Source organism: Pinus tabuliformis, chromosome Q (assembly GCF_031772625.1).
Source record: "Pinus tabuliformis cultivar Carrire ecotype Pingquan chromosome Q, CPIR1, whole genome shotgun sequence".
Classification (NCBI taxonomy): domain Eukaryota; kingdom Viridiplantae; phylum Streptophyta; class Pinopsida; order Pinales; family Pinaceae; genus Pinus; species Pinus tabuliformis.
This window is the reverse complement of record NC_142296.1, coordinates 1,129,306,060-1,129,318,616: the sequence shown is the minus strand read 5'-3', so window position 1 is coordinate 1,129,318,616 and position 12,557 is coordinate 1,129,306,060. Positions and strand designations below refer to the sequence as shown.

At 43.7% G+C, this 12,557-nt stretch overlaps 1 protein-coding gene across 1 annotated transcript in view; it reads right to left on the bottom strand.

Moving 5' to 3' along the window:
• ATG18B (autophagy 18 B-like protein) overlaps nt 1–12,557 on the bottom strand; it is a 326,386-nt gene that overhangs the window by 93,201 nt on the left and 220,628 nt on the right. Inside the window, exon 6 of the mRNA XM_089383325.1 lies at nt 12,367–12,479. Coding sequence (XP_089239451.1) covers nt 12,367–12,479 — 113 coding nt within the window. The remainder of the gene's footprint in view (nt 1–12,366; nt 12,480–12,557) is intronic.

The following is a 12,557-nucleotide window of genomic DNA, read 5'->3' as shown; positions in this document are numbered from 1 at the left end:
GCATGGAGGGTTTCTAACTAAGTAAACTTAGAAACCTCAACATGGTATCAGAGCGTGATTGCAGATCACAGGAGGACTAAAAGACATCAGCTGAGCGGAGCAATAGCAACAAAAAACAATTGTCCCGAGGTGACAGAAGTTGTTTCTAGCAACGCAGAAGCCAAGAAGTGTGACGTAGAGCTAGCCAGAGCCACGCAGAAGAAGTCGGGAGCTGCGCAGAGCCTCAAAGAGGCCAACGTTGCTGATGTAGAGGGACAGAGGGCTGACGCAGGGCATCCCAGGGCTAACGCAGACCCATCTGGGGTGACGCAGAGCGAGCGTGAGATAGAGAGGGTTAACGCACTTCACAGAGAGGTAGTTGCTAGAGTCTAGAAGGCTGCTAAAATATTGCAGAGTGGATTTGGTGAGGTACTGTAGTCAGAACAGTGCCTGAGAGAGCAGGGCTAGAGGAGTTGTTACCGAGGGTTTCTAGCCAAGGAACCTAGATCAGCAGTGCAGTTGCATAAGACGATCAAAGTAGGGGACATTTCTAGCTGGGGAACCTGGATCAGCAATGCAGTTGCACAAGATGATAAGAGTAGGGGGCATCTCGACAAGCAGCAAAAGGATTTCCAGGAGGGAAATTAGGACTCGGAGGGAGTCATGAAGAGAACTTCCAGATGGGAAGTAGAGACTCAGAGCATTCGAACAAAAAACTTCCAGGAGGGAAGTAGAGGAGCGTTATGGCACTACACAAGGTAAGAGACCAGGATAGACTGGACAGAGCTTTGAACTTTGCAATCTGGAAGGCCAGAATCTTATCAGTGCTTGACGAGAATCGTGTCAAGAACTTCGCCTTGAAGGTTATAGCTATTCCAGCCCATCCCAATGATAATGAGAAGTACGAAGAGGCGATGGCGAGGGCCAAGTGCATTATCCTTGACGAGGTCAAGGATCATGTGGTACCACATATAGCCGAGAAGGAAACGGCAGTTGAGATGTGGGAGGCTCTCAAAAACCTATACCAGCATACTTCTCTGCAAAGAAGAATGTTGCTCGAGAACCAAATGAGGTCGTATCAGATGAAGATAGCTCAATCGATTGACACCTTCCTCGGAGGACTGAATGAGATCTAAAACCAGTTGACTGTTATAGGAGCAACACTGGATCAGGGGATTATGGTGAGGACAGCCCTGAATGTTGTCTCAAAAGATTGGGAAGTGTTTGTCCAGAGTATCCTGGGCAGAGGGACTCTCCTACCTTGGGACGAGATGTGGGCAGCTCTTCGCCAGGAAGAGATCAGATGGCAATCGAAGACAAGAAGCAACAGCAAAGGGATCAATGTTCAGCAGGAGGAGGATGTGGCCCTAGCATCTGAGGGAAAGCAGGAGAAGCGGAAGAAGAAAGATCTCGCCAAGATCAAGTGCTTCCATTGTGGGGAGATGGGTCATTATGCGACCTAGTGCCCAAGGAAGAAGAGTAAGGGAGAGTCTTTCGAGACTAAGGTAGCACCTGCACGGGCAGAGAAGGAAGTTTTGATAGACGATGACTATGCCATGAATGCACACGCACCACTTGAGCGGAAGTGGGAAGACATCGAGTTGTACTCAGGCGATGAGGGGCGGGATCCTTGAGGTACCTAGCCTCTTGGATTAGACCTTGCTACAGGAGCCCCGACGAGGAGTCGTAGGACTGGCTGAGTGGGTAGAGACAGATGCGGATGGAGCGGCAGTGAGAGCTACAGTGCAGGAGTCCTCAGATAGCGTAGAGCTAGCAGGCTGCAGCAGTGCGAGAGGCACAGGAGTGTTGCACCAGTGCAGAAAGGCATAGAGAGGTGTGCAACGGTGCGAGAGGCACAAGAGTGTTGCACCAATGCAGAAAGGCACAAAGAGGTGTGCAACGGTGTGAGATGCAGGGAGTTGCTAGTAGCTACAGCAGCGCAGAGGTCAGAGAGAAGGAGCACTTGTCAACGGCAGAGGGAGCTTCAACATCAGTGGGTGTCTCTAGCCCAACAGGGAGGTCAGTTGGGAGATCAGTTACTTAATTCTCAGTAACTAAGTTGCAGTGCAGCAATGGGCAGCACGATGCAACATGATGGGAGGAGATGCAGTGCTGGGAGAAAGGACCAGCAGCCACACGGATGCAGAGGGAGTTGTCGTACAGATGCAGCAGTGGCATTGGCAGAACCATGGACAGCAGTACAGGGGGCAGCAGTGCAGAGGATGTTGGGCGAGAAGGCCTAGCATCAGCACAGATACCGATGTCGGATGATCAGAGTAATACTCAGTGAGTATTGCTAGAGTATAGTCCTCGGTAAGAGGGAGTGTTGATTTGCGGTAGCATCGGATGTGTTCTAGCCACGAAATTTGGTGGAGAGTTTGGGGCACATGAGATCTCCAATACCCAGAAAGGGTTTGGACAGATTATAAACAGATTAGGAGATATTAAAATAGTTAATATTTTTAATGGAATCCCTAAGTCTAAACTTAAAGAAAATAAAATATTAATGTGTATTAATATGAATCTGTGTTAGAGTGGTCCAAAAGACATGGATTAAGCCAGATCTAATCTTAGCCGTTGATTAGGGACTTAATCTCGGCCGTTGAGATGTCAACAGGAAAAGTATAAGAGGAGGCTTGAGGGTCGTTGATTTGGGGTAGCATCAGATGTGCTGTAGCCACGAAATTTGGTGGAGAGGTTGGGGCACATGAGATCTCCAATACCCAGAAAGAGTTTGGGCAGATTCTAAAAAATCAGGAGATATTAAAATAATTAATATTTTTAATGGAGTCCCTAAGTCTAAACTTAGGGAAAATAAAATATTAATGTGTATTAATATGAATCTGTGTTAGAATGGTCCAAAAGACATGGATCAAGCCATATATAATCTTATCCATTGATTAGGGACATAATCTCGGCCGTTGAGATGTCAACAGGAAAAGTATAAGAGGAGGCTTGAGGGTCACTTGGAGAACACACCAGATGATCAGTCATTCTATTCTCTAGACTGGGGTTTGCTAAGAGAGATAGAATCAGTGATCGGGGGAGCAATTGAGGCGTATTGAGTACAGAGAAACAGAGAAGGCAGAGATTGTGCCGGGAGAGCAACGCAACAACCAAAGAGAGTGACACAAAGCCAGCAAGGGCTTATGGAGGGCAACGCAGAGGCAGCCAAGTGCTGCGCAGAGCACCAGAGGGGCCAGCGTGGCTGACGCAGAGGCTCCTAGAGCTGACGCACAGCCTCCTGGGGCTGACGCAGGCCAAGGAAGGCTGACACAGGGCCAGCGTTGGGCTAGGAGTGGCTGACGTAGTCCAGATTGGCCAAACGATGGGGTTGTAGAGCAGTTTTGTGCTGAGGAACTACCAGAAGGGTTTTCCGAGGTTTCAGCCAGGAGATTTTCTCATATTGTGAGGTATTGCTGCGAAGGAAACTCTCTGTTGGGTAGGCCAGTTTCGACACCCAGATTGTACTCTGATATTGCTTAATAAGAAAACCCTCAGATAGCTGCACCGATTTTCCCGCATTAGGTTTTTCCAGGGACATTGGTCCAAAAATAATGGTGTCATGTGGTGTGTTTGTTCTTATTTCTTTTAGTTGTTGATCTGTAATATGTTGAGCATGCACTGGTGTTTATTTTCAGTATTTACTTTGTAAATAACTTGTTAAAGAAAAATAAAAAATAGGTAGGAATAAATCAGAAAAAGTGCATCAAGGGTTTCTAAACTAAGTAAACTTAGAAACTTCAACATGGTATCAGAGCGTGATTGCAAATCACGGGAGGACTAAAAGATATCAGCCGAGCAAAGCAATAGCAACAGAAAACAGTGGTCCCGAGGTGACAGAAGTTGTTTCTAGCAGCGCAGAAGCCAAGCAGTGTGACACAGAGCCAGCTAGAGCCATGCAGAAGAAGCCGGGAGTTGCGAAGTGCCCCAGAGAGGCCAGCGTTTCTGACGTAGAGGGCCAGAGGGCTGACGCAAACCCATCTGGGGTGATGCAAAGCCAGTGTAAGGCAGAGAGGGGCTGACGCAGTTCACAAAGAGGCAATTGCTGGAGTCTAGAAGGTTGCAAAAATATTGCAGAGTGGAGCTGGTGAGGTACTGTAGTCAGAACAATACCTGAGTGAACAGGACCAGAGGAGTTGTTACAGAGGGTTTCTAGCCAGGGAACTTGGATCAGCAATGCAGTTGCACAAGACAATCAGAGTAGGGGGCATCTCGACAAGCGGCAGAAGGATTTTCAAGAGGGAAAGTCCAGAAGAGAACTTCCAGACGGGAAGTAGAGACTCAGAGCAGTCGAACAAAGAACTTCCAGGAGGGAAGTAGAGGAGCGCCATGGCACTACACGAGGTAAGAGACCAGGATAGACTGGACGGAGCTTTGAACTTTGTAGTCTAGGAGGCCAGAATCTTATCAATGCTTGATAGGAATCGTGTCAAGAACTTCGCCTTGAAGGTTATAGCTATCCCAGCCGACCCAATGATAACAACAAGTACGAAGAGGCGATGGCGAGGGCCAAGTGCATTATCCTTAACGGGGTCAAGGATCATGTGGTGCCACATATAGCCGAGAAGGAAACGGCAGTTGAGATGTGGGAGGCTCTCAAGAACCTGTACCAACATACTTCTGTGTAGAGAAGAATGTTGCTCAAGAACCAGATGAGGTCGTATCAAATGAAGAAGGGTCAATCGATTGACACCTTCCTCGGACGACTAAATGAGATCCGAGACTAGTTGACTAGTATAGGAGCGACACCGCATCAGGAGATTATGGTGAGGACAGCCCTGAATGCTGCCTCAAAAGATTGGGAAGTGTTTGTCCAGAGTATCCTAGGCAGAGGGACTCTCCTACCTTGGGACAAGATGTGGGCAGCTCTTCGCCAGGAAGAGATCAAACGATAGTCGAAGACAGGAAGCAATAGCAAAGGGATCAAAGTTCAGCAGGAGGAGGAGGAAGTGGCCCTAACATCTGAGGGAAAGCAGGAGAAGCGGAAGAAGAAAGATCTCTCCAAGATCAAGTGTTTCCACTGTGGGGAGATGGGTCAATATGCAACCCAGCGCCCAAGGAAGAAGAGTAAGGGAGAGTCTTCCGAGACTAAGGCAGCACCAACACGGGTAGAGAAGGAAGTTTTGACAGATGATGACTGTGCCATGAGTGCACACACGCCACTTGAGCGAAAGTGGGGAGACATCGAGCTGTAGTCAGGCGGACTACAGGCGATGAGGGGCAGGATCCTTGAGGTATCCAACCTCTTGGATTAGACATTGCTATGGGAGCCCCGACGAGGAGTAGCAGGACTGGCTGAGTGGGTAGAGACGGATGTGGATGGAGCGGCAGAGAGAGCTACAGTGCAGGAGTCCCGAGACAGCGTAGAGCTAGCAGGCTACAACAGTGCAAGAGGCACAGGGGTGTTGCAACAGTGCAGGAAGGCACAAAGAGATGTGCAACAATGCGAGATGCAAGGAGTTGCTGCAACAACGCAAAGGTTAGAAAGGGAGCACTTGTCAGCGGTAGAGGGAGCTTCAGCATTAGTGGGTGTCTCTAGCCCAACAGGGAGGTCAGTTGGAGGATCAATTATTTACTTCTCAGTAACTGAGTTGCAATGCAGCAGTGGGCAGCATGATGAGAAGAGGTGCAGTGTGGATGCAGTGCTGGGAAAAAGGACCAGCAGCAACACGGATGCAGAGGGCGTTGTCGTACAGATGCAGCAGTGGTAGTGGCAGAACAATGGGCAGTAGTACAGGAGGCAGCAATGCAGAAGATGTTGGGCAAGAAGGGCTAGCATCAGCACAGGTACCAATGCCAGATGATTAGAGTAATACTCAGTGAGGAGTATTGCTAGAGCACATTCCTCGCTAAGAGGGATTGTTGATTTGGAGTAGCATCGGATGTGCTCTAGCCATGAAATTTGGTGGAGAGGTTGGGGCACATGATATATCCAATACCCAGAAAGGGTTTGGGTAGATTCTAAACAAATCAGGAGATATTAAAATAGTTAATATTTTTAATGGAGTCCCTAAGTCTAAACTTAGGGAAAACAAAATATTAATGTGTATTAATATGAATCTGTGTTAGAATGGTCAAAAAGACATGGATCAAGCCAGATCTAATCTTAGCCGTTGATTAGGGACTTAACCTCGGCCATTGAAATGTCAACAAAAAAAGTATAAGAGAAGGCTTGAAGGTCACTTAGAGAACACACCAGATGATCAGTGATTCTATTCTCTAGAGCGGGGTTTGCTACGAGAGATAGAATCAGTGATTGGGAGAGCAGCTGAGGGGCATTGAGTACAAAGAAACAAAGAAGGCAGAGATTGTGTTGGGAGAGCAGCGCAACAGCCAAGGAGAGTGACGCAGAGCCAGCAAGGGCTCACGCAAGGCCACACAGAGGAAGCCATGTGTTGCGTAGAGCACCAGAGGGGCCAGCGTGGCTGACATAGAGGCTCCCAGAGCTGACGCACTGCCTCCTGGGGCTAACACAGGCCAAGGAAGGCTGACGCAGGGCCAGTGATGGGCTATGAGTGGCTAACGCAGTCCAAATTGGCCAAACGATGAGGTTGCAGAGCAGTTTTATGCTGAGGAACTGTCGGAAGGGTTTTCTGAGGTTTCAGCCAGGATATTTCTCTCAAACTGTGAGGTATAGCTTCTAAGGAAATTCTCTGTTGGGTAGGCCAGTTTCGACACCCAGATTGTATTCTAATATTGCTGAATAAGAAAACACTCATATAGCTGCATCGGTTTTCCCGCATTGGGTTTTTCCGGGGACATTGGTCCAAAAACAATGGTGTCATGTGGTGTGTTTGTTCTTGTTTCTTTTAGTCGCTGATCTGTAATATGTTGAGCATGCACTGGTGTTTATTTTCAGTCTTTACATTGTAAATAACTTGTTAAAGAAAAATAACAAGTAGGTAGGAATAAATCAGAAAAAGTGCATGAAGGGTTTCTAAACTAAGTAAACTTAGAAACTTCAACAAGGGTCACTTGGAGAGTACACCAGAGTAATCAATCATTCTATTCTCTAGAGCGGGGTTTGCTAAGAGAGATAGAATCAGTGATCGGGAGAGAAGATGAGGGGCATTGAGTACAGAGAGACAAAGAGGCAAAGATAGTGTGGGGTTAGCAGCAGAGCAGCCAGAGAGAGACGCAGGAGTAGCCAGTGCTCACGCAGAGGTAGCTAAGTGCTGCACAAAGCACTAGAGGGGTCAGCGTAGCTGACGCAGGGCCTCCTGGGGCTGACGCAGGCCAAGATAGGCTGACGCAGTGCCAGCGCTAGGCTAGGAGAGGCAGACGCAGTCCAGATTGGGCAGACGCTGGGGTTTCTGGGGCAGATTGGTGCTGAGCAGCTGCCGAAAGGATTATCTGGGGTTTCAGCCTGTAGATTTGTGAGAAACCGAGAAGTATTACTGCTAAGGAAATTCTCTGCTGGGTAGGCCAGTTTCGGCACCCAGATTGTACTCTGTTATTGCTTAATAAGAAAACCCTCAGATAGCTGAACCGATTTTCCCACATTGGGTTTTTCTAGGGACATTAGTCCAAAAATAATGTTGTCATGTGGTGTGTTTGTTCTTGTTTCTTTTAGTTGTTGATCTGTAATATGTTGAGCATGCATTAGTGTTTATTTTCAGTATTTACATTGTAAATAACTTGTTAAGGAAGATAATAAGTAGGTAGTAATAAATTAGATAAAGTGCATGGAGGGTTTCTAACTAGGTAAACTTAGAAACTTCAACAGTTGGAGCACCAACGGCCAAGATTAAAACATAATGGAAGGCTCAGATTAACTGGGAGTTGATCCTCATCTTCTTCTAGAAGATTCACACCAGATTGAATTAATACCCTTTAATTAATCACATTTCCTAAGTTTAGACTTAGGAATACATTAAAAAATGATTTATTATTTTAATTAAACCATCTCTAAGTGGAATTTTCCCAAACAATTTATGGGTCTTGGAGAATGCATGTGTCTTAGCCTCTTTGCAAAATCTCAAGGCTAGAGCACATCCGATGCTACAGAAATCAACAATGCTTGGGAATTCTCCCTCTAGAAATCACTTTGGCTTCTTCCTGACTGCACTTTCCTAGGAGCTCATCAAATGTAGGAAACTTGTCATTATTGCTGATAGTAGTAATAAAAGTTTCCCAAGAAGAAGGAAGACCTCCAAGCAAAATCAGTGCCAGTTCTTTATCAGAAACAACTTCACCAGAAGTTGACAACTGATCTTTGATTTTTGATATCCTCATGAAGTATGCTTGAATGGTTTCTCCTCTACAAGTGGGTCTTCATCTTGGAGTTTGGTATCCCTATACGGGGTCCAAGCCCTCCAGAGAGTAATATTGGCATTTATAGGGTGTGCGTTGAGATTCATGGGCCTCCACTATAGTAGAGAGCAAATAGCCATGCCATGGGATCCTTCAATACTACTCACTGCACACTCGTGTTCCACTTATTTGATGATGGTGATGATGCACCTAGACCACCTTGCCCATCTGGTTACACACTTAACCACACACTTGGCAGTTGATCAAGAGCCTAGTTGATTATTATTCCAGCCCTTGCAGATGGGATACATGCTTGTTCGATTCAGTTGGAAACCCATGAGGGTGCCTTTGTGACCCTACAACCACTTGGCAGCACCATAGGTCATTTGCTTGGAGATCAAGGGACCATCCCCTTCATCACTATTTTTAGAGCTCTTTCATTCATTTTGACAAATGTTTGACTTCACTAGGCCTTCCAACATGCCTCCTAGCTATTGTATTATCATTTTAGCCCTCTTGAGAGGCTTATTTTTCATATTATGGAGCTATTTGGTGGGCTTGTCACCAAAAGGTTATTATTTGTACACTATTTTATTATTAGGGGCATCATTAGGCCTAATTAGGCAATTCGAACCCCTTAGAGGATCATATAAATTGATGAGAGGTTCATTTCATTCCTCGTCATCACTTGGCTTTGGGATATATCTTTCTAAAGATTTCAAACCTGCAATTTGTGGAATGATTTGGATGATTAAATGCATTTTGATGTATGGAATATTTTCGCTCTCTCTATTGGAGCTTCTATTTTGCAAATGTGAACTCTCTTGTCATGTATGTGCTCTTTCCATGCAAATTTCTTGATAATTTATGTCTAATGCATGGAACGCGATGCTTTGATTTTGCTTGTGCCCTAAAAATTAATGCGAATTTATGAAACACTTGTAATCTTGGCTCGTTGCATATGTTATTCATCTTGGCAAGAAGAACGAATTTTCATAGGGGCAGATTGCACACCTTTAACCTTGAAATTCCATCAAATCTTGCATATCGAAGTATAAAAGTCTAAAGTTGATGTGTAGATGCATCCATCATCAATGAAGTTGCTTCTTTAGGCCTCCTTGAAGAGCGAAATTCCCAAATCTTCATCATTTTTACTCCAATCTTCCCAATAGCCAGACACTAGTCCTAGATCCTTGGTGATCACATTAACTTAATGAAATATCATTCTTTCACCTCTTTTCTTCCTCTTTTCTTCATCCTCTAAGGATAAGGAGATTTTCTAGGGCTTGGTGCAAAATTTTAGGGAGGAGAAATTTTAGGATTCCGTCCAGACAAGTTTCTTTGTTTATGTCTCGTCTAGATATCCTCCGATTTTAAATGAATTCCGACGATGGAATTTCAAATAAATTGATGCCCTAGCTATCACACTAAGAGGGAACCCTTGAAGTTGCTTTGACTTGGGGATTTCTTGAAGGTTTGCACTTTGTAGTTCATCATTCAAAACCTTTTCTCTTAACTATAGGTGATCATTGGATGAGCCTTTACCACAATATATCTCTCAACCCTTGGTCTCTTATAATATTTCTCTCAAGGGGTTTTTTGTGGAAAGTCACCCTAGCTTCTCCCAAAGCTCACACTTTAATTCAATCTTTCCATTGAATAAGCCATCCTTGCCTCACTTTGAGCCCTCGTATGAGAACATCAATCACAAGTGAGGGATATTGGAAGTTTTGATCTTAGGCATTCATCATTATTGAATATCCCTAAGCCCGAGGTTATCCATTATACGTCTTTTTTGGGGAGCCTTTCAGCTTTTCTTTAAGAATTTGAACCAATAATTGAGCCTCTCCTTTGAATGGACCTTAGAAATCACTACCTATCCTATCATTGATTCACCATTCCTAGTGATTTCCTTACACTGGAACTCCTCCCATTGGTGAAACTCTATAAAGAGCAAGGGACATCGACTGAGGTGACAGTGGGTCCTTGTCCCATTGTTGCCACTTGGTCTAGTAGTTACCCCTTTGGAACTCCTCCTAGGACCCCTGCTAGATCGGGCGGTAACAGTCCCCTTCTTTTAAAAAGACTTGCTAGTACTTTTAAATGTTTTAAGTACCTTGGTCACTTTTCCCATAAAGTAACTTATAAAACATAAGTCACATTAATATTATAAAGTGAACTTTAGTGCTTTGAACTTCAGTACTTTTCCTATAAAGTCACATTTAAACATAAGTGACCTTAATAATTTAAAGTACATGGTACAACTCCACATAAAAAATACTTTAGCCCCCCTTGACATTAACAATCTCATAATGTCACTTAAACAAAAGGTGATCAAAGTGTCTCCTTAGGCCAAAGGGAAACATGCCTAGGCAACACTTCCTTGGTACCAATTTTCTCAACAAAATCACAAATCCGAATAAATGAGAACGGGCCTTCTCTCCCCTTTTATAAGATTTTGCCGAATCTTCTCCAGTCTTCTAGAAATCTCCTTTTATTATTTTATTAATAAGCCACTTAGCGCATTTTCCTCCTTTCTCCAAGTGATTTTTGTTAACTAATTAAAGTCACTTCTATCCCCTGAAAATGCTAAAGTCGTCAGCATGATCACACCGGCCTCCCAAAGCCCCTTTTTATCATCTTGTCTTGTAGATCTTTTCATCCCAATTCTAACGAGCTATACAGTAACGTATTTCTCTCAGTGATCAGCCCGAAACAACACTTTAAGCGTAAATAACTAAAATATGCCTAGTAATAATCCCGTTTCACAAGAATTGTCGGAACGTAACGGAACCAAGATCAAACTATGCAGAATTGATCTTGATGATGAAAAATGGAAATTGATCCCCGTCGGCCCCCAAGGAACTCCTACAGAGACTCTAGGCCGACAAATATAATTTGCTCCTATGACTTGGTTGACCCAAGCTCTGGAAATCTCTCCTAATCTCACCACAAGGCAATCCAAATATTGGGGACATTCTAATTGAAGTCAAAAATCTGTACTAAGGGGAGAAGTGATGTAACGACTTCTCTCAGTGGCCCAATGTTCAAATTAAGGTGAGTTGTTAGAACTAAGGGTAATCTTCACATTTTTCCGTGGACAACCCAATCAACTCAATGAAGGCTCATAACCCCTTCTTGGGGAAAGCACCCTACCACCTTAGTTGTATATGAATACACAATTCTACACAATTATTACTTGTATTTTCATATATGGTGAACATTTGTTCATTCTTACAGAAGTGATTTTGCCTAAGGGTACCACAAAGCATTGTGATCTCTTGTTCCTGGTTTGATCTATCTTGTGCTTGGGTTATTTCTCTCTCTAATGCATGTGTTCTAGGGCTTATTTTCTCTCTATCATTGTCGCTCTCTTGGCTTCCCTGCTGTTTCTTATCTCTTCGTTGCAAAATTTGGGTTGACTTTGGTTTGCTAATACTTGTGAATCTCAACATGCTAGTGGGCTATTATGCAATTCATATAGGATTTTGTACTCCAGAGAACATAAGATCCTATGATAGAATTCTTTTCAAGCCCCATTGAAGAAATTGGAAGTGGTAATTTCATATGTAGAAATATGAGCACTAGGATATACAAGGAATAAACTATCGTAAAGTCACAAATCCATTATTGGAGTCGTAGGAGCTCATGTACAGTCAAGAAAGAAATCTTTCCCTCTAAATTTTAACTGACATTCATTTTGGATTAATTGTCATTCATTATTTCCTTCAATTGCACAAAAAAGTACTTGATTCTATATCATTTAAATTTAAAAGTAGTGGGGTTGATGAAAAAATTAAGTTTCTTGACTTTGCTTTGTAAATTAAGTTCCCATGGCCTGCAAAAAGTATACAATTAAAGTTCAGTAGTTATTTTTTAGTCTAAATTTTAAGCAACAGACAGTCATCCATTGCATTATCAGATATACTAAGAGTTGTAATGCACATTCATGATCATTTATCTAAATGTCATATCATTAAACCAAAGAAAATTTTGTAGACAAGGTATCCATTAATTAACCACAATTGACTTGGTTAGCATGAAAACTCCATAGTCAAATGCAATTTACATAGTTTCTGTGTGTCATGTGTCTCAAATAGAAAGAAGCCCACACTCAAAAGCAACACTAACCTGACAATGTGAATGAAGTTCATTGACATTGTAAATCAACACTACTCCTTTATCAGTACTAGCTGGCAGAGCAAGATAGCAATTATCCTGGCAAGGAGAAAAGGCACAAAGGCCTGCATCGCATAAAATTACATTAGGACATCATATCACAAAAAGGTGGCAAGAAAGATGAGTAAATCAATCTTGTGGCT